This window comes from Mesocricetus auratus, unplaced genomic scaffold, assembly GCF_017639785.1.
Source record: "Mesocricetus auratus isolate SY011 unplaced genomic scaffold, BCM_Maur_2.0 Super-Scaffold_100019, whole genome shotgun sequence".
NCBI classification, from domain to species: Eukaryota; Metazoa; Chordata; class Mammalia; order Rodentia; family Cricetidae; genus Mesocricetus; species Mesocricetus auratus.
Window position 1 is genome coordinate 27,706,944 of NW_024429200.1, and position 27,698 is coordinate 27,734,641.

Below are 27,698 nucleotides of genomic sequence, written 5' to 3' on the forward strand. Positions count from 1 at the left end.
CATAAGCTCTCTTGAAGGTAAGATCCCAGCAACAGAGACTGATGACATCTACTGTTCCTTCATCTACTGAAATGCCATCAGCCATTGTCCTGACAATTCAACTATCTCTTCCCATTTTAAGCAACTGTATGATCTTCAATAATTTCCCTTTACTCAAAGCCCATAACCTTCTTATGGTTCTGCAAAAATTATTATTTCACTATATATGATTAAAGTCTTTTACAATTACTTCATAAATATTAATTTCTTAAGATGGTAAGCTTCCAAGAGAGGGCACAGTTCTTTCTCTCCAGTATAGCGCTTAATTATACCACATCCTTCTCCATAAATGTCTGGTTGCATTTGCTTTTCTGCCATTTGGAAATAGATTTAAGATAGGTAATGAGCTCTCTTCAGTTAGAGGATGTGGACTTGCTGGACATCTAATTTACAGTGTATCATCTTATATCAATTCACTTGACTCACCTACTACCCCTTTCTTCCTTTGCTTCTGTTCCTCTGACAAGACTTAGTGGTAGAATACATGTGAGGCCTACCATCAGGACTTGTTACTTGTTTTTATTACATGGCAAATAAATATTATTTTTGTTTATGTTTGCTTTACTGGTTAATTTGAGAAAAGGGGAGGAATTTTGAAAATAAGACTTCTGCTCCAATTCCTTTCATGCAATAAAAACAGTAATTGTATGTTGGTTTTTGAGAAACCCAGTGGCAGATATATTATGCAGAGAGCCTCTTTATAATATGTTGTAAATATGTTGACATAGGCTCACATAATATATGAAATTGCTCCTTTCTTGGGAAAGTATATACTTTTTCAAAAGCTTTCACATTATTATTCTAGAGCAAAAAGAATTATGGCTAATTTTACTTTTGTAGCTGATAGAGACAGAATAATTGTAGTTTTCCTTCCTTTGTGAGTCACCGTTGAGAAGTTCAAGGAATACAACATTGCCAAAAGGTTATAAAAGAAGTAAGTGTTTGTAGTTGGATGATTTGGTTGCTCTGAAAAGAATATTTTTCGCTTTTGACTTACACCTTCCATCACACAGGATTTCTATGGATCTAAAATCTATATGATTAGGGAAGATCATGCCTGAAAACATTAACTTTTGTTAACATAATAATAATAGTGAAAAGAAATGGGAAATATTTGGAAAAATTCATTGTTTTATGTTTCCGCTAGACCTGTTACATACAATGTCATGAATCCATTAAGGTCTAACTCCTTGATATTTATCAAATGTACTTTGGAAATAAATGCTCATTTTTCAATGAGAAAGATGGTGGCTTCTTACTGGACTTGCAAAAATCTATAATAAAGAAAGCAAAGTGACTAATTTTCTGTGATAGGCAGTGTTTTCCATAATTATATAACTAGGTGGCTAATTAGAAGGTAATTTTCTCCAACACTGAAATAAGAAAAGGCAATGCCCAGACACGAAACCAGCTTTTTCATAACTAAGTACAACCACTAGTCAAAAATATTTCTCTTCCCTGTGGATCTGCTCCATTGTAAATGTACAGGCTAAAATAATGTTTGTTAGTTTCTCAAAATCACTATCATAAGATTAGAACTTGTGACCTAATTCAAGAGATTTAAGAATCCTATGGCACATATTTGCATTTTTCTTTATTGTACTCACTACTCATCAGACATCCTATCACGGGAAACTCTCCTTTGATTCATACAACTAATGCATTAACCCTTAAAATCACTTTATCTCCCTTTATTATATGTATTTCCATATAACACAGTGGAGCACAATAAGCATTGAAAAGCACACCATCAAGTGAAGATTTCTTTTTGTCTGTGCATAAATGCTGCTTGATGAATTCAGCTCACTCTCAAGCCATAAACGTGAGTTATTTTTCCATGAAGGGTATCTCCCATGGAGAATCTACATATTTTTATAGAAGACCATTATTGTTCTATCTGTAGCATATTGCTCATAGGGAAACAAGAGCCACAATTCATAACTAGTAAATGGGTGCTTGATTCTGTAAGTCTAGCATGGAAGGTAGTTCACACCGGGTGATGTAGTAAAATACATTAAAGTAAATTTTTTCTTTAATCTCATGAAATTGCTGTAACTTATCATTCTTAAAATTAAAACAGCACTTTCATATGTTCCGACATACTGGTTCAAATAACCACAACAGGATTCAAGATTCTACATGAGCCTTGTAAAGTTGGCACCTAAAATTTTCTTAACTCATTTGCCTTTAGTTCTTTGTACAGGGTTGAGGCCTCTTGGACATTTCTCCCACCTAATTTGTCATGTTCATTGGTGCTATCCTTGCCCTACTTATGTTTGGACAGTAATGGTAATGAGAATTTATGGGTATAACTTCTGATATTGCTAGGAGACATAATCCCACAGCATTCCCTGATCCTCTGACTCTTACAAACTTTCTGCCCACTATTCCCACAATATTCACTTTAGCTTAGGTGCAGGAGAGTGTTTTGTAGATGCATTCTTGGCCTTGGTTCCACAACTCTGCCTTTTGATTGGTTGTGGTTTCCTAAGTAAAGCTGGAAGCATGAGAGGTGGTCCTCCCAGGGAAGAGTACACCAATTTGTTTTTCAGTGCCAAACAGTCATCCCTGGAAGCATAATACGAGTAAAATTATACAAACTCAACAAGTTACTTTTAGGGTTGTATGTGCATATACATATACTCATGCATAAACAGTTAAGGCCCTGAACTTGATGTGGGCAGCTTTGGAGGGAGGAAATGGAAAGAAATGGTAGAAAAAAATTAAATTACAATCTCAGAAATAAACAGCTTGAAAGTGAAAAGCTAGTACCTTAATTTTTGCCTGGTTTTTCCTTTGCAGTTTTCAGGGTTGGAGAGTTGGCTCAGTGATTAACACATCTTATTGTTCTTCCAGAAGTTCTGAGTTTACCTCCCAGTTCCTACACCAGGTGGTTGACAACAATCTGTAACAATAGGTTCATGGAATCTGATGCCCTGTTCTGGTCTGCACAGACAATGTACCATATGCTGCATAAAAATTCTTGCAGGAATACACATGCACACACATGCTCACACACACATAAATAAAAATAAATAGTAAAAAAATGATTCAGGCTTCTATGCTATTTTTGTTTTATAACAAATGATGTATGAAATAAGAAAATATATTTCGGATTACTTTGGACAGTTATATATATATTACAATGAACTTTACTAGAAAGACTCTTTCTGAACTAATTTCTAAAGCATTGCTACTACATTAATATGAATGTTTAGTGCAATGAAGGCAAATAAGTGGGCTTAGCATAACATGGCATAGATGCATAGGTCTCCACTAATAAAACAACCCATGAATGTCATTAGAGGACTCGTATTCTCCAGTGAAAGTTGTAAGACTTTACAAAGACATAAGTTTGAATAAAATACCATCTCTTCTATGGGTGCATCATTATAGGGACAGATAAAAAGTTTAACTAGTCAGATATTCATGAGGTAGTAATTCAATATGCTTATAGTACCCTGATCATAAAGTCCAACAGGCAAACTTCCTTTCTGATCCCAAACCAGAAACATGTACTTTTCCTGTGAAACCAGTTCCTCTTAATTCATGAGCACAGTGAGCTTTAAAATTATTGTAATGGTCCTGTTCATACTCATTGTTAGAGCTAGAAGCCATGATCAAAAAGTATTGGTTTAGGAGTCAGACCAATTCAGACACCCTGAATGTGAGCGTCAGTTAGGAGGCCTGGGTAATCTATGGGGCCTCTAGTAGTGGATCAGTATTTATCCCTAGTTTATGAATGGACTTTGCGAACCCATTCCACATAGAGGGATACTCTCTCAGCATAAATACATGGGGGAGGGCCTAGGTCCTGCTCCAAATAATATGACAGACTTTGAAGATCTCCCATGGAAGGCCCCACTCTCACTGGAGAACAGAAAGGGGATGAGATAGGGAGTTGGCGGGGCCCAGGGGAGGAGGAGAGGGAGACAGAACTGGGATTGACATGTAAAACAAGCTTTTCCTAATTTAAATGTCAAGAAAGGAAAATAATTAACTAAGGTAAATAAATATATGTTTGGTGATTCTCTTATCCTGAAGACTGTATAAGAATGCTTACATGACTCTCCCAAGAAATGAAAATATTGTTGATTCTGGATACCCCTAGTAATCTTTTATATTTTTTCAATGGCTGATAATAATCAGAATAGATTTAAGGACCTTTAATTTTCTTTGAAGTAATAGTGACAGGTAATAGTGAGAGATGCTCAATGCTTACAATATGTGGCAGTCTTCTAAGTGGCTTATAGTTATTTGCTGATAGCCATAAGCCTATGAAGTAAGTGCCATTATTGTTATGGGATATGTAGGTATAGAGTTGGTTAATAAGTTATGCCCTGGATTGTCAATCAAGTAAGTCTGAACCTACACTTTTAACTGCAGTGCTGTAAGCTGAGGCTCACTAAGAGCAAACCAGTTGAAAGTTGGAAAAAAGACATTTCCTTTTCAGATGATACCTTTGGAATATTTGCCTTTAAAAAATTCTGTTCAGTCTCAAATCAATGACGTATTAAAATTACCCTTTTGAAGGCACCAAATATTGTAATTCATGTGTGCATCCTCTCATGTCTCCTTCTTCTATTTATTGAGTGCTCTGTGCATTACAGGCATTATTCTGAATGTTGAAAACAGATGTTAATAACCCAAACAAAGTTATGTCTGTCACCAAATGAATTTAATTGAAGGAACTAGAACATACACAAATAACATGAAATGATCATATAACCAATTTACCCTGTTCAGGCGATTAAAACCGAGCTCCTAGGTGTTCACTCAGTGATGAAATCAAATATCAATAAATATGATTAGCACCTAACCCAAACTCTTGCAGAATATCTTTCAGTAGTAGCCAGTGACAGAAGATCTAAAGCATTCATAGTTATTAATAAAACATAAAACATAGCAAGTAAATATTCAAGTCATCAGCAAAACAAATATTTTTGGCTTCTGTTTCCTGCCAAAATAATATAACTGGTAACCAATGAATACAACTCTGAAATTTGACAAAATATGTAAAATAACTAAAAAAATAAGCAGCTAAGAGTGTATATTGTGAGCAGAGCTTTCCAATTTTGTGTGCTTCCCTGGAGCTTCTTTTCAAACCACAGAGGAGGGAAGATAAGTGTTGTGTCAGGATCAGCTAGGCAAAGAAGATAAGTATCTACATTCAGTGCTGCTGACATGACTAGAGGTCTCAGGACAAGACTCCAAACAAGGGGAATCTGCTTTGTATGCCAAGAAGAAGGGACCAGTGGTCTATATATTACACTCTCTAAGTGCTTGGCCATAGTGCAGATGTATACATACAGGAAGAAATCTTTGGCTGCAAAGCTGAGAACTAAGATGTATTCTGGTGCTAATGATGTCAACGTTTGAGCTTGAGAAAGGTAAACAATACTTCTTGAGTAGCTCAATTTAAAAGTCAGGGCCATGGTATGTACTCACTATTAAGTGGATGTTAGACATAGAGAAAAGGATAACTGGCCTACAATCCACAACTCCATAGAAGACAGGAAAAAAGGAGGACCTAAGAGAGACATACATGGTCCCCTAGAGATGGGAAAAAGAACAAGATCTCCTGAGTAAATTGGGAGCATGAGGGGAGTGGGAATTGAGGTAAGAGAAAGAGAAGGGGAGAAGAGGAAGGGGGAGGAGAATATGAGCGATCAGGAACATGAAGTTGAAGGAAGAATAGAGAAGAAGATCAAGAAAAGAGATACCTTAATAGAGGATGCCATTATATGTTTAAAGAGAATTCTGGCTCTAGGAATATGTCGAGGGATCCACAAGGATGACCCCAACTAAGAACCTAAGCAATAGTGAAGAGGCTACCTTTAATGTCTGTCTCCTATAATTAGATTGATGACTGCCTTAAATGCTATCTTAGAGCCTTCACCCAGTAGCTGAAGGAAAGAGAAACAGAGATTCACAGCCAATCACTGAGCCAAACTTCTGGAATCCAGTTATAGAGAGGGAGTAGTGATGAGCCAAGGGTCAAAACCATGCTAGGAAAACACACAGAAACAGCTGACCTGAACAAGTGGGAGCTCATGAACCCCAATCTGATAGCTGGGGGACCAGCATAGGACTGAATCAGAGCCCATGAACTTAGGTGCCAGTTGGGGGGCCAGGGAAGTCTATGGGACTTCTGTCAGTGGATCCAGTATTTATCCCTAGTGCACAAATGGGCTTTGGGAGCCCATTCTCTATAGAGGGATACTCTGTCAGCCTAGATATATGGGGTAATGCCTAGGGCCTTCCCCAAATGATGTGAATGACTTTCATGATGCCCCATGGAAGGTCTAACCCTCCCTGTGGAGTGGCAGGGGGATGGGATGGGGGATTTGTGGGGGGCATGGGGGCATGGGAGGGAGAGGGAAATGGGATTGGTCTGTAAACTGTCGTTTTTAATTAAAATAAAAATTTATTTTAAAAAACGTCAGGACCACACTATCTCAGTTAAGTTCAAATTTGAAAAGGATTAGGCCTAATGCAAAGGAAGTCAACCTTGACAGAATCAGCAGGATCTCTAGTTGCCAAATAAACGATATGCTATAAAGAATAGTAGTATCTCCCTGACTCTTTATCATATTGTTAATGAATGTTGCTATGTATGAGTAGAAATATGACAAGATGCCCTCTATCAAGAAAAAAAATACTACCAAGAAACACTGAAATGGCCCAGATACTAGAATCAGTATGCAAGGATTGTAAGAAACACTGGCTTGAAGTGTTAATTGGAAAAGTTGTCTAGGAGAATGAATAGACAGGGTATGAGCCGCTAAGCAGTCACTTAACACTGTAGAAATAAATGATGCTCCAACCCTGCAATAAACACACATAGAGTGGGCTTAGCAGTTGGGGATGGAAAAAGAAGTCCAAATATAAGTGTGAAGGAAAATAGAAATTACTGTGCTTCAATACATAAAAGGATTATTGTTCTTGAAGACATAGAAATAGACATCAGATCTAAGGAAAAGAAAGAAAGAATACTAAGGGGGATAAGGGAAGGTGCAGTTGGTGACCGGTACTAAGAAGTGTAATATGTGTGATAGGGATATTATAGAGGGACTAGTCTGACAAAAAACATGTTGGAATAGATAGCATTCCAAATTTTATCAAATTTGTTGAAAAAATCAGCTAACAGAACTATGAAACTCAGCATATCCCAAGAAGGAGTCATACAAAGGCAACAATGATGGGGGTGTATTGGGCTTTAATTGTGGCAGACTAGTAACGAGAAAGAAAAAAAAATCAAGTGCGATTCATCCACGCGAATGGAGGTAACAAATGAGGGTTGAAATCTTGTCAGAGAAAATAGAAACCTTGAAACAATGGAACATCTGCTGGAAAAAAAATCAGAACTCTCTATCCAGTGAATATGTTCTTTATTATAGATTATGGCAAGCTGACTTTTTAAAAGAAGTGACAGCTAGAAGCATTTTTGTTATGAAGCACTTAGGAGTGCACAGAACGAAAACAGAATGTGTAAGTCACATGACCGTGGATGATTTATTACATTTCTCTGTGAACAAATTGGTGAGATTTTCAACGGAAGAACCCATGTACTACCATGGGAATCATGTCAGACACACGCCACGTCGTCATTTAAAATGATCTAAAATATTAGGTAAAGCCAGTGATTTAGAATGGTAGATGCTATTCAGGAGTAGCTGTGTTGAGGGAAAGGCATGCCCACTGTGAGGGCTAAGGCCCCAAGACCGCTTGAGATGCAGGGCCTAGGTTCTCTGTTCTCCCTCAGAATAAGCTAATTTCTTATGGGTATATACCCTCCCCCATTTCCTCTGTTCCCGAGAGCCTCATCCAGCATAACTAAATCATATAGTCTTGAAGAGAAACTCACTTTGCTTTTCATATTAGTAGCTCCTCCAATTTGTTTGATGCCAGCTGGTCAAACCTAAGTCCTGACAAATTAACATGGCTTCCCATCTGCAGTGCAGCTGCGACCATCGGAGAATAATTCCATGCCCAGAGAAACAAGCTGAGGAAAACCATGCCCAGGAGAGTCCTGTGAGGATTCCAAGAATGGACTCAGAAATGATCCCAAAATCGGAATTTGCTGAATGCTTTGATACCAGCCCTCTGGTTGTGGATGTTCCTCAATATTTTCTCAAGTATTTTTTTTCACATTTTATATACTACTTGAACCCCAGTAAGGCAAAACCAGAGCCCAAATAACTACAGTCTATTGTGCCTATATATCTTATGCGTCATGATGACATACTTTCTTCTACAACCAGCAGTTCTTAAACTGCAAGTGTAATGGATATTTAAACTTGGAACTGTCACTTTAGCTTTGAGTGACATGAGGCACTAGAAAGCACAGTCATTCCCTTTCTTTATGTGACATTTGAGAACTACCAGAACTTCTTTGCGGATAGATGGAAGGTCTGGAAGCTGAGAGTGAGCACCCTTCTCATAGAGGTTGGTATGGGTACTCTCGTTTTTATTGTCAAAGAAAAGCAATGTTTAAATACATGGAAACATTGCACTTAAAACATATAATGATGATGATAATAATGATGATAAAGAATAGAAGCAAAGTTTTATTGAAGAAATAAACATGATACTTAAGTATCATTACAATAAAGCAGGTCTCAAAATTTAAAAATTAAACAAAGGCTAGAAATACTGTTCAGCATATATAAGACTTCCGGGCATGCACATGGTTCTAGGCTCATTCCCCAATACTAAAAACATTGTGTGTGTGTGTGTGTGTGTGTGTGTGTGTGTTGCCATTTCAACAAGACTATAAATGAAAAATAATGATAAATTAATAGACAAGGTTTTAAGATCAAAGTTAGACCTGATATCAACAACCACATTAACATCAATGACACAGGGATATTTAAAAACATAAAGATCTTCACAATAAATTGTAAGAGGTGCTATTAATAAGTTATAATAGATGCCCTGAAAAGAAACTGCATTAAGAACATACAAAATTTACAAAGACAATTTTTAAAAAATAGTAATGATTTGAGAAAGCAAAAGCAAATGATAAAACAGGCCTGGAGTGAGCTGTGTTCAGAGTATGTGCGATAGGCGTGACAAATGGTCCAAATAGCGCAGTGCTTGGTAATGAACCTTTTCATTTAAATCACTTGAATCCTGGTGTTCAGGCCTTATTCTAAACCATTACTCTGCATACACGTCCAAGAGAAGACTTTGGGCATCAGGACTTTTAAAACATCTACAGCTGATTCAAATGCACAGCAAGACTGTAGTACCACCACTTATTCAGAGGACCATGCAATTTCTTCTTCGAGAATTGTGACCATGGGCCCCGAACAATTATTAGCCTTTACATAGCAAGTTAGGCATGGAGACACCTAAAATGTTGCCACAACTCAAGCTGGTCATTAGGGGTAAACAGGAACAACTGCCTTAGGAAACTTTCCTTTCTCCTCCCTCATCTCAGTAGACTATTTTTATTCTGCTGCCTGAAATGAGACTTTTCCAGCCCACAACGATGGGGGTGGGGTGTCATCCTCTACAAAAATTTTCTGGCAGGCTTTGAGATCTGGTATGATAGATAGTTTCGAGTCTCCAGCATCATTCCTGTCAGCTGCTGTATAAGACTGAATACACTATTTATCTAGAGAACTCACTTTATGTACTGTGGTAAATAAAACTGGGGATTAGGAATCAGAAAAGTATCTGTGAATTGCCCCTGAGGAAATTTTCTTTGGTATCTTGTAGCCAATGTTGATGGCAAGCAATTCTTCACTGGTGTGCATGCAGCTGTTCTGGGATGTGTGTGGTATTTTCTGATAGGTAAGATGTGGTTACACTGAGCTTTATGGCATCATGTGGTTTAATTTAGCTGCAGCTTCGAAAGAATTGTCTGAGAATTACTGCATGGGGATCGTCTGAAGTGCACTTTCAAAGTTTCCATCCCTAGATTAGTCCTGGGTTTTCATTCAAAAACAGCGAACCTGTGTTTTTGGAATATGATTCCTGGGAGTCCACCTCTTCTCTTACTTCTCCCATTGAACATTGAAAATTGACAAAACTACTGTTGCAAACATCAGTATGGATCATGAAAACCATGACTGTGCCTCAAGATTTTCTCACATTTCAAAAAGTATTTATTTTTTAAAAATATTCATATATAGTGCTTTGCTTCAATTCTTAGAAGGAGACTTTGCACAGATTTGAAAAATCCAGTCACGAGTGGAGTGTTATCACCCCTCATGCTACAGTCTAGGAAAGGAGGAGCATAGAAGAAGGGAATTTTCTGTTGTTTAAATGTGAAGTTCAGATGGCGACTGCTAGAGGGGTAGATTAAATGACGATAAAGCAAAGCCAGATAGAAAGAGAGGGGAATTGCTGTGTTGAGTGTGGTTTGGAGAGCCCTTGGCATACTGTAGGGAAGACATAGACTCACTCCAGCCCAGGGAGTCAGGAATAGACAGACACAAGCCAGTGACAGTCAAATCACGTGTGACGTTTGAACATAAATCATTGGAGTCATTCTTGTCTCCTCTTACTTTATCACAATGGCTCAAGAAATCCCCCTCCCTCCGTTTTCTATCTTTTCTCTGTACCAATAGCAGGCTTGAGTCTAAGACACTTGTTCCATGTTGTATTACCTGTACCTTTGTCCTCCACAACTGATACTCCTCCCACCAACAGAGCATCACTTTAAATACAGTAAGATGTCAGGTTGTTTCTTAGGTTACCTCATCTGTGGAATGTTGTTCTAGTAGCCCTAGCAAGACTGAAATACACCACTATTTGAGTAGCTGCAATTGAGGTAGATCAGCCAGTGTGTGGAACTGGTTACAAATTTTTTTCGATTTGGTATTCAATTTTTTCAACACTAACTTTTAATATTGCATTTCTCCAAAATCCTAAATGCTAACATTCTGTTGTGTTGGGGACGGTTTGTGTGTTGTGAAGTGATTATCTTAATTTACAGTGTCTATTAACACCTTTCTCTTCGTTCGGGCCATTATAAGTGGAAATTTGAGTCAATAGGAAATGTTGGAAGAATTCAGTAGGAGGTTTTTATATGTGTTATTCTACAGTGTGTCCTGTTTAAAAGAGGGAAAAATTACATTTGCAGGGCAGCAACAGATGGTGCAACTGTGTAGTAGGATTGGGAGGCCGCAGTCGAGCTTCTAACAGAATGTGTGAGATTTAAATACTAACAAAGACTGGCATTGCTCTGGAGATGTGTATTTTGAAAAGCCCATGTTTATAACTATTCTTCACTGAAACAGGGTCAGTGAAAGAAAATGTGTACTTTGGTTTCTGTAAGTACCTAAGCAGATTGGGCATTTCTATTTTATGAGCCAGGACATAATCACAGTTACTTTCTGTGGCTTTGTATCTGGACTTGCTTCTGTGTCCTCTAACACGTCCAATGGAAATAGGAAAAATCACCATACAAGTCCATGAAGTAAAGAAAGAGGTCAGCCAGAGGCTGGACCCATAGAGAAGTTTTTTATTTTCTCAGGGAATGATGCTGTAGTGTTGAAGGATTTGGAAGGACCAAGTGAAGGGCCAACTCTGTAAGATTGAACTGGGTCTGTGAGAAGTAGGAAGGCACCAGTCACCTCTAACCTTCAAGCACATCAGAGAAGACTGAAGCCAAGAGTTCTAACAAGCCCAATGCTGAGATGCTCTCCAGTTCTTCTGATGGCAGCAGTGTGATAGTGAGAGCAGCTGCAAACTTGTCTTGTTCTTTTGTGTGTAAGAGTCCACTGCCTTGGGAGTCCTTACCTACCTTTGAAAACACTGATGGTAACTCATCATTGAAAAATGTTCACAGGGATTCTAGTCTACCCTGGGCTACAAAGTAAGGTCTAGACTAGATTGTAATATAGTGTGTTACCTTGTTACAGAAATTCTAAACAATACAATAAAATAATTTAAAAATAAATAATAGAAATAAAATAAATAAATCTTAAAATAATCTTAGTGTTGGCACGCTAGGCCCTTCATCACGTTCAGTCTCTTCTGTTTCACCATTGTGATATTAAAACAAGAATCTACAGTTGATGAGAACAGGAAACGAATATTCTTTTTAAAACCAGGGTACAAAAATCCTGTATTGGAATATTTTAGAAGGACCTTCTGTCTGTTTTTGAAATAGATACATGGTCACTTTCATTTTACAATAAATCAACCAAAAGGCAAATTCAAACATCATAATTCTTAAGAGAGTGACACTCAAATGAATTGCCTAATAGTAAGTGTTCTAATGAAAAGTAAATAAGAAACATTTATAAACACCTGATTTATGATCTCAACACTATCCAGGTTATCCTAGCAGCACCAGCACTCTCCAAATGAAGTTATCTTTGGTCCACCATGGATAGTTGGAATGAAAATAAAGGTGAATAGATAAGTGGAATTCATTTCTTGATCCAGCCTGTGACTTTTATTTGGAGAACTGAGGAAATTAGTCTTAAAGGTGTTATTGAAAGATGGCTGCTGATTACAGTTATATATTTGTTGGTGGGGTTGGTGTTCTCAGGAGTACTTTGTGTTTCAGTAATTATAGCTTTATTGCTGTATTTATTTTCTTTCTGCAATCTGTTTGCTATGCTTATCCATCTCTTCAGTCCAGAGTGTTTCTTCCTGTATTCTGTTTAGGTTGTTCAGTTGTTTGAGTATGCAGGATATAAATGTTTTCAGGTTATTTGTTTCATAGAAAGTGTTTCTTTCTCTGTCACCTATGGCAGATAGTTTTGCTAGATTAGCAGTTTTGCTCTTTAAAATTTAGAATGCATTACTTCACCTGTTAATGTAATTTCCTTTATATGGATTTGTAATTTGTGTTTCTTTTGCAGCTTTCAATACTCTTTATTATATATACCTTGAGTTTTGACTCAGACGTACTGTGGAAATTTTCTTTTATTCTCTCAATATATTTTTATTTAAATTAGGAACATGCTTGCTTCACATGTGGGTCCCAGCTCCCTCTCCCACCTTTCCTCCCTTGCCCCGCTACCAGCTCCCCCAATCCCCTCACCATCAATCTCATTATCAAGGAGGGGAAATTAAGGTAGTCTCCCCACTATTGCTTAGTTTGCCAGTTGGTGTCATCCTTGTAGATATCTGGAAATCTCACTAGTGTCAGCTCTCTCCTTAAACTTATAATGACTCCCTCTATTATAGTGTCTCTCATCCTTGTCTCCTCCATTCTTCCCCCGACTCACCATTTCTGCTCCCTCATATCTTCCTCTCCTCTTCTCCTCTCTTCCAGGTTCCCTTTCCCCTTCCCTCATGATACACAAGATACCCCCAAAGAAGGGGAATGAAACAAGATCTCAAGATCTCATGAACAGATTGGAAATTTTCTTTTCTGGTGTTGTGTGTGCTTCGTGTATCTGTAGAGGTATATGGTTTCTTAGTTTAGATGAGTCTTCTATAATTTCGTTGTTGATCTAGTGTATGCCATTGATCCAGGAGTTTTCTTCATTTATTCCTAAAAGTAAAAGGCTTGGTCTTTCCTTCATATTCCTTTCAAGCATACTTTTTCAGTTTAGGTGGTATATTAAATATGTTTTAATTGAAAAAATTGCACAGCTTTTCCTGGGCCTTTGTTCCTTCAAGTTCCTCCAAGATAACCTCTTTCAAACCCCTTCTGTGTCCCCACTTTCATTGATACCCTTTATATTTAATTACTATTGTTACAAATATAAGTGCTTGTATGAACAAATACATATACATTTATGTATGCACTTTTCTGAGTCCATTTTTGTTGGTGGCATGCATATACTTTCACGGATGACTATTTTGCACTGGGCTGCCATTAAAGGAGATCATCCTTGAATGAGGCTAACAATCCTCCAGCTAGTTGCCTGTAGTTCTCATTCTACAGGCAGATCCCACAAAACTTCCCCCTTCTATGTTAACCTGTCCATTGATATTACTGTTGTCTAGACCCTGTTAATATACCTGTTTCTAGAAAAGACTGCTTAATAGACAACGTCTTGGTGTTTTGCTTCTGAAAATCTTCCAGTCACCTCTTTGATATTCTCTGAGCCACAGATGTAGCAACTATGATAGAGATAACAGGACTGGGCTTCCCATTATCTATGATGGTATTCATTTTCTGTAAGAGAGGCTTCTTTATTTAATGCAAGAGCACCAACATTTATCATTGCGTATGAGAATGTGATTGCAGATGTAGTAAGAAATTATACCAGCCTAGAAAATTGTAAATAATAGATTCTTTTCTAAGGTTGAGGACCTCTCTAGTTCTAGGACTATGGGTTAGGCTTTTATATATATACTTTATATTTAAATTAGAAACAAGTTTGCTTCACATGTCAATCCAAGCTCCCTCTCCCGCCCCTCCTCCCTCGTTTCTCCACCAGCCCACCAGCCCCTGACCCAAACTCCATACCATTTCCCAGGGAGTGTGAGACCCTCCATGGGGGATCTCCAGAGTTTGTCATTTCAACCAGGGCAGGGCCTAGGCCCTCCCACATGTGTCCAGGATGAGAGAGGTTCCCTCCATGTGGAATGGGCTCCCAAATTTCATTCGTACACCATGGTAAATACTGATCTACTACCCAAGGCTGCAGAGAATGCTGACGCCATATTCAGGGGAACTGGATCAGTCCCATGCTGCTCCCTCAGCCATTAGTCTGGGGTCCAAGAGCTTCCCCTTGTCAGGTCAGCTGTCTCTGTGTGTTTCACCAGTAGGATCTTGACCCCTTTGCTCATCATTCTTCCTTCTCTGTCACTGGGTTCCAGGAGTTTAGTTTAGTATTTAGCTGTGAGTATCTGCCTCTGCTTCCATCAGTCACAGGATGAAGACTCTAGGATGGTATATAAGGTAGTCATCAAACTCATTATCAGGGAGGAGCATTTAAGGTAGTCTCTTTACTATTGCTTAGTTTACCAGTTGGTGTCAACCTTGTAGATATCTGGAATCCCACTAGTGTCAGATATCTCCTCAAACCTATAATGACTCCCTCTATTATGGTTTCTCTCATCCTGCTCTCCTCTATTCTTCCCTGGACCCAAACTTCCTTCTTCCCCTTGTACTCCTCTCCCCTCCTCTTCTCCCCCTCTCCTTTTGCTGGCTCCCTCTCCTCTCTCCCCATATTCCCAATGCCCTCAGGAGATCTTGCCTCATTCCTCTTCACTGGGGTACCATGCATAACTCTGTTGGGGTCTTCCCTGTTTCTCAGAATCATTGGTACTGGGATTGTAGGCTGGCACTCCCCTGATCCATGTCCATATATGAGGGAGTACATACCATGTTTCTCTTTTTTGTGACTGGGTTATTCACTCATGTTGGTTTTTCAAGTGCCATCCATTTGCCTGCAAGTTTCAAGAGTCCATTGTTTTTTCCATTGAGTAGTACTCCATTGTGTAAATGTGCCACATTTATCTATCCACTCTTCAGTTGTGTGACATCTAGGTTGCTTCCAGGGTCTGGATATTATAAATAATAAATAATGCTGCTATGAACATAGTGGAACAGATATCATTGTTGTATGAATGTGCTCTTTTGGGTATATGCCTAAGAGTGGAATTGCTGGCTCTTGGGTAGACTGAGTCCCATTTTCCTGAGGAATCTCCATGATGATTTCCAAACTGGCTATACAAGTTGGCACTCCCACCAGGAATGGAGGAGTGTTCCCCTTTCTCCACATCCTCTCCAGCATAAACTGTCATTGGTGGTTTTGATTTTAGCCATTCTGACAGGAGTAAGATGATTTCTCAGAGCTGTTTTGATTTGCATTCCCCTAATGGCTAAGGATGTTGAGCACTGTCTTAAATGTCTCTCATCCATTTTAGACTCCTCTATTGAGAATTCTCTATTAATTCAATTCCCCACTCTTTAATTGGATCCTTTGGTGTTTTGGAGACTTACCTCCTGAGTTCTTTGTAAATTTTGGAGATCAGCCCTCTGTCAGATGTGGGGTTAGTGAATATCTTTTCCCATTCTGTGGGCTGCCTTTTTGTCTTGCTGACTGTTTCCTTTGCCTTACAGAAGCTTCTTAGTTTCAGGAGGTCCCATTTATTAATTGCAGATCTCAGTGTTTGTGCTACTGGTGTTATGTTCAGGAAGCAGTCTCCTGTTCCAATTTATTCAAGGGTACCTCTAACTTTAAACTTAAGAATAGTCACACTAGAGAATTAACAGCACAACTGAAAGCTATAGAACAAAGGAAGAAAAATAACCCCAGAGGAGTGGAAGCCAGGCAATAATCAAATTGAGGCCTGAAATCCATAAAGTAGAAACTAGGAAAACAATACGAAGAATCAATGTAATAAAGAGTTGTTTTTTTTTTCAGAAAATCAGCAAGATAGACAAACCATTATTAAAACTAACCAAAAGGCTGAGTGGGAATATGCAAAATAACAAAATCAGAAATGAAAAGGGTGACATAACAATGGACACTAAGGAAATACAGAAAATCATCAGGTCATATTTTGAAAACATATACTCCACAAAATTAAAATATTTAAAGGAACAATTTTCTGGAGAGATATCAATTATCAAAAACAGATAAAAAATTTAAATAGACATAAAACACTTCATGAAATAGAAGCAGTCATCAAAAGTTTCCCAACCAAAAAAGCCCAGGGTCAGATGGCCTCAGTGCAGAATTTTACAAGAAATTCAAAGAACAGATCATACCAGTTATCCTCAAATATTCCATGTAATAGAAGCAAAAGTGTTTTTGCCAAACTCTTTTTACAAGGCTTCAATAACATTGATACCCAAGACACACAACTAGGAAAGAGAACATAATACCAATATCCCTCATGAATATTGATGCAAAAATAATAAAATATTGGCAAATTGGATCCAAGAACACATCAGAAAAATCATCCACCATGATGAAATAGGATTCATCTCAGGGATGCAGGGATGGTTCAACATACAAAAATACATCAATGTAATCCACCATATAAATAACTGAGAAACAAAAATCATATGATCAATCTCACTAGATGCTGAAAAAGTCTTTGACAAAATCCAATACCCCTTCATGATGGTCTTGGAGAAATTTGGGCTTACAGGAACATACTTAAACATAATAAAAGCTATATACAGCAAACCACAATAGACAGAAACTCAAGGAAATTCCTCTAAAATCAGGAACAAGACAAGGCTGTCCCCTCTTCCCATTCCTCTTCAATATTGTACTTGAAGTTCTAGCTAGAGCAATAAGACAACAAGAGGAGATCAATGGGATACAAATTGGAAAGGAAGAGGTCAAACTTTCGCTATTTGCAGATGATATGATAGTTTATATAAGTGACCCATAAACTCTGCCAGGGAACACCTCCAGCTAATAAATACCTTCAGTAAAATGGCAGGATACAAGATCAACTAAAAAAAATCAGTAGTCCTACTGATAAAAGGACTGAGAAAGAAATAAGAGAAACATCACTCTTTACAATTGCCACAAAAAAACATAAAATACCTTGGGGTAATGCTAACCAAACAAGTAGAAGACCTGTATTGCAAGAACTTTGAGTCTTTAAAGAAATTAATGAAGACACCAGGAAATGGAAAGATTTCTCACACTCTTGGATAGGTAGGATCAATGTAGTAAAAATGGCAATCTTGCCAAAAGCAATCTACAGAATCAATGCAATCCCTATAAAAATTCCAGCACAATCCTTCACAGACCCTGAAAGAACACTTCTCAACTTTGTATACAAAAACAAAAGACCAGGATAGCCAGAACAACCCTATTCAACAAAACAACTATAGAGCTATAGTCTTGAAAACAGCTTGGCAATGGCACAAAAATAGACAGGCAGATCAATGGAATGGAATTTAACACCCTGACATTAGCACACACCCCTACGAACACCTGATTTTTGACAAAGAAGCTAAATTTAAAGTGTCTCCAACAAATGGTGCTGGGACAACTGAATGAAGAAGACTTCAGATAGATCCATGTCTACTGCCATGCCCAAAACTTAATTCCAGATGGAATATGGTTAGGTTTACAGCACCAGATATTATTTTTCACCTGTTTAGTGAGCCTTGAATAAAGGTGCAATTGTTAGAAACAAGGTTGCTTCACAAGTCAGTTCCAGGTCTCTCTCCCTTTCCCTTCCCTCCTCCCGTGCCTTCCTCCCAACCCCTCATTATCCCCTCATTTCCCCAGGGAGGGTGAGGCCCTCCATGGGGGTGTCCATAGTCTGTCATTTCATCCAGGGCAGGGCCTAGACCCTCTCCCAAGAGTTCAGGGTGAGAGAGCATCTCTCATTGTTGGATGGGAGTCCAAAGCCCGTGTGTATACTCGGGATGAGTACTGATCTACTGCCCAAGGCTCAATAAATTACCTAGGCCTCCTCACTGACAGCCCAATTCAGGAGGTCTTGATCAGTCCCATGCTGAATTCCCAGGCTGATGCCTGGGATTCAAAAGTAAACCTTTGTCAGGTCAGCTGTTTCTGGGGGGTTAAACCAGCCCAGTCTTAATCCCTTTGGTCATCAGTCCTCCCTCTCTGTTACTGGCTTTCTTGAGTTCAGCTCAGTGCTTAGCCATGGGAGTCTGCCTCTTCTTCTATCAGCCACTGAATGAAGTTTCTGTTTCCCAGACTCTCTGGCCATGGGATTGTAGGATGGCACTCCCCAGATCTATGCCTAAAATCCATATATGAGAGACTACATGCCATGTTTCTCTCTTTGTGACTGTGTTACCTCACTCAGGATGGTTTCTTCTAGTGTCATCCATTTGCCTGCAAATCTCAGGATTCCATTGTTTTTTTTTCTGCTGAATAGTACTCCACATTTTCTCTATCCACTCTTCGGTTGAGGGGCATCTAGGTTGCTTCCAAGTTCTGGCTATTACAAATAATGCTGCTATGAACATAGTGGAACAGACATCCTTGTTGTATGAATGGGGATCTTTTGGATATATGCCTAAGAGTGGAGTTGCTGGGTCTTGTGGTAGGTTTATTCCCATTTTTCTGAGGAATCTCCATACTGATTTCCAAAGGGGCTGAACAAGTTGGCACTCCCACTAGCAATGGAGGAGTGTTCCCCTTTCATCACATCCTCTCCAGCATAGATTGTCATTGGTGTTTTTGATTTTAGCCATTCTAACAGGAGTGAGATGGTATCTCAGAGTTGTTTTGCTTTGCATTTCCCGGATGGCTAAGAATGTCAGCCATTTTAGACTCCTCTATTGAAAATTCTCTATTTAGTTCTGCAGCCCACTTTTTAATTGGATCCTTTGGTGTTTTGGAGACCTGCTTCTTGAGTTCTTTGTAAATTTTGGAGATCAACCCTCTGTCAGATGTGGGATTAGTGAATATTTTTCCCATTCTGTGGGCTGCCTTTTTGTCTTGCTGACTGTGTCCTTTGCCTTACAGAAGCTTCTCAGTTTCAGGAGGTCCCATGTATTAATTGTTGATCTCACTGTCTGTGCTAGTGGTGTTATGTTCAGGAAGCTGTCTCCTGTGTATCATGCTCCATGCCTGGAGTTTGGCAATAGATCTGGTTGTCAGGAAGTGTACATGGAAGGAGGAATTTGGCAAATTTACTCCCTGGCACAAGATGTTCAGGACCTGATTTAGTGGAAAGATTGCGTATCTCCTGGGAACATCATAAGCTATAAACATAAAACCTCACCAACATGCTTGCCTAAACATGAGCAGAACAAGAATGATGCTAATAGACATTCTAATATGGATGGAGAAAAGTCTTAGAAAGCCTAAACTCTAGACAAAGAATTACAGGTCATTAAAGAATATTGAAATCTGAAGATATAGTCACACCAGAAAAGATCACACCAACTGGTTTTTCAATACCAAATGGTCAGCACTGAAAAAATATATATGTAACATTATATAGATTAACAAGGTTGCATTTATATATTTAGGACTATATATATATGATATAATGAAAAAAGAGGCCATGAATTTGAAAACAAGAAAGGAGGGACTTGTAGAACTGGTAAGAGGGAAGAAAAAGAAGAGGGAAATGATGCAAGTATATTACAATTTCAAAATGATAGAAGCAATTCAGGTCTCTGTGAAGCAAAATCTCTAAAGTTTTTCAGTATGAAAGCTTTTATAAATGAAACTTTACATTTGTTTTTATTTGCAGTGAATTAAACTTCATATTATACATTTTAAGGTCTATTAGGGTCTTCAGTAAGATTTTACTTTTTGGAAAATATGCAAATTATGTCTAGAGTTTTTTCTAGAGTTTTTACATTCAGATAAATGAAGCATTCATTTCCATATTTTCTGTCAATGATATACAGAGTACATTTCCTGTTAGAGAGCAATGAATTCCATTATCCTTGGCTTTGGCTGGTATAAGATACACTTACAACATGCCTAGACTTGAGTGAGAATCATTGCTTTGCTTCAGACTAATGAAAGTTTAAGTGCCCCGTCAATTATTTTCCACTGTGGTGTGTGTAAGGATGGAAGGATAAGCACTATTGGAAGAAAAAGCAAAAACAAAGTCTGGAGTATTTTTCTAAATATCAAGTGTAATCATTAGAGTAGTCAGCATCAAATTCTCTAGGAACCATTTGTGTTAGATGTGTTTATGGGTACAGAAATGTATTGAATACTCAAGTACTTAAGCCTGTCTTAGAGTTTTAACAATGCATGTACATATTCAGTACTATCATTTAAAGCTAGATATGTAGCTTAAATTATTTTAGTTCCCTATGAGTATCGAGATGCAATATTACACAGTTGGAAACTGATAGTGTTCTCCCATAAGAATGAAAAATACCCAACACCACATGTTTAAGTCCTTTATTCTATAAGTTTGGGCTGTCCAAATTGTCTGGATAAAATTGTCTTTACTAAGGGAAGATGTAGCCAAAACATATTTGAAGCAATAGTAATTATAGCTGTTAAGGATAAACAATAGGTGATAAAGGAATAAGTGATAGATAATAAACACAGAGATAATTTTCTTAACCTGTCCATGGAACTTTATGTATCTTCCTGGCTCATTCATCTCAACCAACCAGTATGGCCAATTATATATCTACAAATAGATCTTTATATAACTATGAACACACACACACACACACACACACACACACACACACATATATATATATATGTCTACAAAAAAGACAATCAGCAGTCATCAAACATAGAGGGAGAAAACAACCATAAAGCAAACAACATTTACTTATAATTTAACTACTGTATAAGCAAGCATAATAAATGCAAGTTGTCCCCCTTAGCGGCTCTTAGATTTGCAGATAATAAGACAGACAAAATTTCTGGGAATCATTGGATCAGCTTGAGCCTGGAAGTCAAGGGTAACACCATTAGATATTCTATTCCCCTACATCTACTTGACACCTCTCCAAACAGTAGGCCGAAGTGGACAGGTATTTATTCTACCAGAAACCAAATAATGGATTTTTGTTCTTGTTTAGTGAGGATATGTACCCCTTCCTAACATGCTCAGCCCTCTAAAGCACCACTCTGCTTAAAATGCAACTGTAGAAGGTCAGGACTCATCTGAAGGACTATTTTGATTATTAGGAGAGTTGCCTTTGCTTTACTGACATCAAGACCCATCAATTACAAATCGAAAAACTTATCAGAACTTACAGTTATGTTTGATGGATGTGCTTATCTTTTTTTCATTTATTCTTCACCCTTGGTCCTCCTTTTATTCTCAGCCTATGTAGAGAAATTTGGGGATACTATCTTAATGACACATCTTCAAATTTTTTCCTCAGCACACACATACAAATTCTAGTTTGGATTATATCATCTGTTTTGTCTGAATTTTAAGAGATGTCTGTATTTTTATCCAAACAGCTTCAAAACCAGTGGACTCAAAATTATGCAGTAGCCCTGTTCCTAATACCACACAGCTATGCCACATTCCTTGTCCAGTTGAATGTGAAGTTTCACCTTGGTCTGCCTGGGGACCTTGTACTTACGAAAACTGTAATGATCAACAAGGGAGAAAAGGTATGTAATGGGGACATGACCTGTTCAGAACACCCACTAATTGAATATACTTTATATGATGTTTTGTGTTCCTTGTCTGGCTTGAAATTTTGTAGGTCTCATATATTCTGTCAAAACTGCCCTCAGTTCATCTGAACAACTGTCATTTGTGTTTCCTAGTAGTCATTCACTGCCTCTGGCCCTTCTGTTACAATGATCCGTGTGCTGGGGAGAAGGGTATGTGGCTCAGATACATTATTTAGGGCTGAGAATTCTGCAGTCTCTTGTTCTTTGTCCTTTGATCAGTTGTGAGACTCTATGCTAATCACTATCCACTGCAAAAGTGTCTATGATGACAGTTTAAAGATTAGGTATTCTCTGGGTCCGATGATAAGTCAATAAGAGTTGTTATAATGCCATGTTCATTTAGCAGAACAATAGTTTCAGGTTCATCCCTAGGGCCTATGTCCTACATAGCTATACATTCTTCGTAACTTGACAAATATGGGTTTCATCTTGCAAAGTGGGACTGAAATCCAATCAAAAGTGGTTTGATACTCCCATAATATTTATGCCACTCTTAAACCAGTGAACATGACACGTTAGGCCAGTCATTATTGTAGCTTCCAGAGTTCAAAACTAGGTAAGACAGCTGGTTCCTATTTCTCTTTGGGGTATGTGTGCAGCACCTTCTAGCACTATGAAAGTTTGAACAGGTTTAAGGCTTCCAGGTTGACACAAGCTTAGATTCTCCTGGTCTGTGACTCACTTACATAGTATATTTCCATCAAGTTCTGGATGATAGCTGAGAGCATTATCAATAGCCTGTGATGTTTGGGAGTCTACGGGACCCAGTGGCCAACAACTCAAAAGAGAAAACCCATTCCTATGACTGGGCATTTTGTGCTAGCATGTGGTATCTAGCTGGAATATCCCTCCATTACTGGATAACTTCATTAAAGTCTTATGTGTGTGTGTGTGTGTGTGTGTGTGTGTGTGTGTGTGTGTGTGTGTGTGTATTAGAAGCATTCTCAACTTCTCAGTTGCCACATCACTTTTTCAAAAGTTCTTGCATTAGGTAATCTATTACTCCTCTATCTACTCTCCCATCTCCTCAGAACATTTAAATCTTCATTTGAAGTGAAGTAAATCAGACCGAGAAAGATAATTGTGACATGTTTTCTCTCATTTGTGATGTTAGCTTGGAATCTTTAAATATGTATATTTAGTTCAGAATACCATAAAGAGTGAACTATTAGCCAGTAGAAGGGGGTTTTAAAGGGTGGGAGAGAAAGAATTCAGTGGTATAAAGGAGCAGAGAGAAACAATTGAACCATAAACTATTTTGATTCTTCTTTCTCCTTCCTTCCCTTCTTCCTCCCTCCCTCCCTGCCTCCTCCCCTTCACCCTGCCTTCCTTCCTTTTTTCGTTCTATCAATACATGCTGGTGGTCTCACATTATGCTTCAGTTTGGTAATGTATACAATGATTATTCAATTCATTCATGACTATTTCCTTCTACTCTCATCCACATTCACTCTGGGGTTAAATCCCATTTCTGAAATATTGCAACTCTGGCATTAACAATACATTTCTTTCCTTCCTCCAATGACTCAGGATTCAAACTAAGGAAGCGACACATTACTAATGAGCCTACTGGAGGTTCTGGGGCAACTGGAAACTGTCCTCACTTACTGGAAGCCATTCCCTGTGAAGAGCCATCCTGCTATGACTGGAAAGCAGTGAGACTTGGAGACTGTGAACCAGATAATGGAAAGGACTGTGGGCCTGGCACTCAAGTGCAAGAGGTTGTGTGCATCAACAGTGATGGTAAGATGCATGCTTTGTCACAGCTCATTGGAAAAATACTCAGCCTGGAGAACGTGATTCACTCTCTCTCTCTCTCTCTCTCTCTCTCTCTCTCTCTCTCTCTCTCTCTCTCTCTCTCTTTCTCTCTCTCTCTCTCATTGTTGCTGAGTACAGTTATTCCACTAACTATCCAGAGTATCAATTGTATTTTGCATATTTATTAATGATATTTTGATTGTTGTATATTTGTTATATATGGTTCTGTGTCATAAGGATATTTTCTGTTTATTTACCCCCTTTAGTAACCTTTTTCTATCTCTTTCCTTCTTCCCCCTCCTGTTAGTTTCCTTTGTCACTTACATCGTTTCCTGTTCTCATGTCATATATACATGTAAGACTTTATTTCTTTATATAAATCTTCAGAATCCACAAATGAGACAAAACTTGTGAAACATGTCTTTCTTTTTTATATATTTTATGTATGTTTTTATTTAAATTAGAGACATGCATGCTTCAAATGTCAATCCCAGCTCCCCCCATCTACCTCCACCAGCCCCACCCTCAACCCCCACCCCCAGCCCAACCCCCACACCATTCCCCAGGGAGGGTAAGGCCCTCCTTGGGGGGATCTCCAGAGTCTGTCATTGCATCCAGGGCAGGACCTAGGCCCTTCCCCCATGTGTCCAAGCTGAGAGAGCATCCCTCCATGTGGAATGGACTCCCACAGTTCATTTCTATGCCATGGTGTACACTAGTCTACTACCCAAGGCCCCAGAGTTTTCTGAGGCCTCATCACTGACACTACATTCATGGAGTCTGGATCAGTCCACTGTTGGCCTATCATCCATCAGTGTGGGGTTCAAGAACTCCCCCTTGTCCAGTCGGCTGTCTTTGTGGGTTTCACCAGCACAGTCTTGACTGCCTTACTCATCACTCCTCCATCTCTGTTACTGGGTTCCAGGGTGTCAGTTCAGTGTTTAGTTGTGAGTATCTGTCTCTGCTTCCATCAGTCACAGGATGAAGGTTCTAGAATGTCACATAAGGTAGTCACCAACCTTATCATCAGGTAGGAGCTATTGATGTAGTCTCTCCGCTATTACTTAGTTTTCCAGTTGGTGTTATCCTTGTAGATCTCTGGAAATCTCACTAGTGTCAGCTCTCTCCTCAAAGCTACAATGACACCAATTATTATGGTATTTCTCATCCTGGTCTCCTCTATTTGTACCTCAACTTAGCCTTCCTGCTCCCCCATGTCTTCTTCCTCTTATCACCCTCTCTTTTTCCTGGTTTCCTCTCTTCTCCCCAAATGTTCCCAATCTGCTCAGGAGATCTTGGCTCTTTCCACTTTTCTTTCTAAGCATTCCATAATTCGCATAACACAGTTAGCATCAGTTACGTACATTTTCATGCTAACAATATAATTCTATTATTCTTTATGAATGAAGTATTCTATTTTGTATCTACCACATCTTCCCTATCCATTCTACTATCAATAAACACTGTACTTTTAACTTTAGAAGTAAAATAGATAAGGTGGGATAAGATAAATTAACAACAGCAGAAGAATGTTTTAAAGAAAAAAATTTAAATAACAAGAAAGGCAAAATTTTCTAAGTAATATTGTTTCATCTGCTTGGTTATTAAATGTAAATAATAAACAAAAGAATCATTGGCATGACTCTAGAAATCTTTAATTCCAACTTGATCTGTCTTAATGATATAATTTACTTTCTCGGAGCACATGCCACAAGGCCTGTCACAGCACAATGTGTCTAAATTAGTGTCTCCTCTCTTCCATGGATATCGCTCAGACAGTGGAGTGTTGCTGTCCACAAAGTTCTTTTCATCAACCAGAGTGTTGCATTCTACAGTTAGTTTGTATTTAGTAAAATATTATGTCCTGATGTGATGTCTCACATAATACTTTTACATTCTTCCTATGAATAATGCTCCTTTTGGGGGGAGAACTCCCAACATACACTCAGCAATTCTTGAGTCACACTTTGGAGTCATAGGCTCTCAAAGTCTCAATTTATGTCCTCTGAATTGATAATCTCTAAGGGTCATGCTCACCCTCAAATCCTATGACTCTGCATCTCAGCGAAATGTTAGCATTGAACCCCAGAGTCCCATGGTCTGACACTTTATGCTGTCTGCAGCATATGTAAAAGCATCATGGTGCCCCCTGAGGGGCACTGCAACATCTGGCAGGCATCATAATTCCTTCTATTCTATTTCTTCCAGCAAGCAAAATAGTTTCCTCTTGTGGCTCAGACACTGCTCAGTAGTTAGAAGAGTTCTCTCTGAGGTGGGAAACAGACATTGCTATCAATGAGAAATTAGCCTTTCACCTTTTAAACACAATCTGTCATCCTGCACAGGATCTGCAGTAGCCACACAGGGCAACACTGGGTAGAATCTGAGGTGGTACTTGAAATTGAACCATGGAGAAGGAGATTATTGCTCCTGACCTTTCATGATGAATTTATGTCCTCTGCTTTGTTTTATGAAGCACAATAAGATATGATATATTCAGTCTTTAGCTTTCCCCTGTTCTACTCTAAAACAGAAAGAAAAGGAAACAAAGACTGGCATTCTAAGTCTCGCACACTGGAAGGCAAAGCAAAAGAAAGAAATCATCTTTGCCTCTGTTTGAGCATGACTGAGAACTCACACTTTCAACCCTAATTTGAATGAAGTATATTTTATAGTCTCAGTTGCTGAAAATCAACCAGTGATATTTACCTCCTTTTTTGATACTACTACCTAATTTCTTTCCTCAGTTCAAATAACTTTTCTTGCCCTTCTAAAATCCTAGGAAGGTATTCAAGTCCCAAGTGTTGCAAAATGGGTATTTTAAGGAAGCAAAAAACTCGAACAGGAGTGAACTAATCATCAAATTTCTGCCTCCATGTTAGCCAACCATAAAATACCTGTCTTGTTTGATGTGAATATAATGCAAATTTAAAATAATTTATATAGGGGAAGGGATACCTATTTAAATACTATTATATAGGGGAAGGGCTACCTATTTAAATACTATCAGTGGCTAACTTTAATTTTGTTAACTGAAGAGTTTTAGTAACACAAGTAATCATAACGTTTCATTTTTATGGAATATTTTTAAAAAGCAGAGATATGTTAGATAAGTCCAATTGTATTCATAAATACTATTGATGATGACCAAAACCCAAGTTGCTATCTCATGATACATGTGGGTTGCTTTCCCTGGGTCTGCATCACTGGAAAAGAAATGAATGAAATCAGCTAAGAGGTATGTATATGTTGTCCAGTTGCTACTGTGTTGCTTTACTAGGACATCTCTTGCATCAATACATTAATCTTATCCACACCATAGCCAATACCGATTTGTCAAAGGTATAACTTAGGCTTAGCTACAGAGTTCTGCAAAGTCAAGCAAATCTTTAGGATAAATCCAAGAGTTTGCTCAAATTTGTACACAACTGATTCATAGCTGTGCTAAAAGTGTGTGAGCAAGACAAGAGACCTGTAAATCCTGCTCCAGTATCATCATGTGGTCACCTGGTAAGTGTTTAGCAGCTGTACCAAATGTTGCTTTGTAATTAAATTGGGCCCAGGGAATTAACATTGATTAGTAGTGCAGACTCTACCCTCAGGCTGGAGCTGCAGCTATAGATTTTGTTTTATAATTAAGTTAAAGTTCGACTAGGGACATGAAGAATTAGAGACAATGAATCTGGAAAATATTAAAAAGAGTTTTCTGGTCCCGATTTCCTCACAAATTTCACAACTTTGTTAACAACACAAAAACATCTGAAGTTTCTATTTGCTTTGTTCTGAAATATTCTTGCGTAGGCTTCCAGAGACCATTAGGGTTTTTGCTGCTGTTCATTTCTCTAATTATCTTGTGTGGAACAGGGGTGGGAAAGGTGGTAAAAAGGGCCAGGGCAGTTT

At 38.4% G+C, this 27,698-nt stretch overlaps 1 protein-coding gene across 2 annotated transcripts in view; it reads left to right on the top strand.

The window, feature by feature from the left end:
- The window catches only part of Thsd7a (thrombospondin type 1 domain containing 7A), a 407,489-nt gene that overhangs the window by 240,098 nt on the left and 139,693 nt on the right, over positions 1–27,698 (top strand). For both annotated transcript variants that reach the window (XR_005869715.1, XM_005080956.4), the window contains exons 5-6: positions 21,819–21,974; positions 23,571–23,783. Coding sequence is in view for 1 of the 2 variants with exons in the window: in XM_005080956.4 (XP_005081013.2) it covers positions 21,819–21,974; positions 23,571–23,783 (369 nt within the window). In the remaining variant the exon portion in view is untranslated. The remainder of the gene's footprint in view (positions 1–21,818; positions 21,975–23,570; positions 23,784–27,698) is intronic.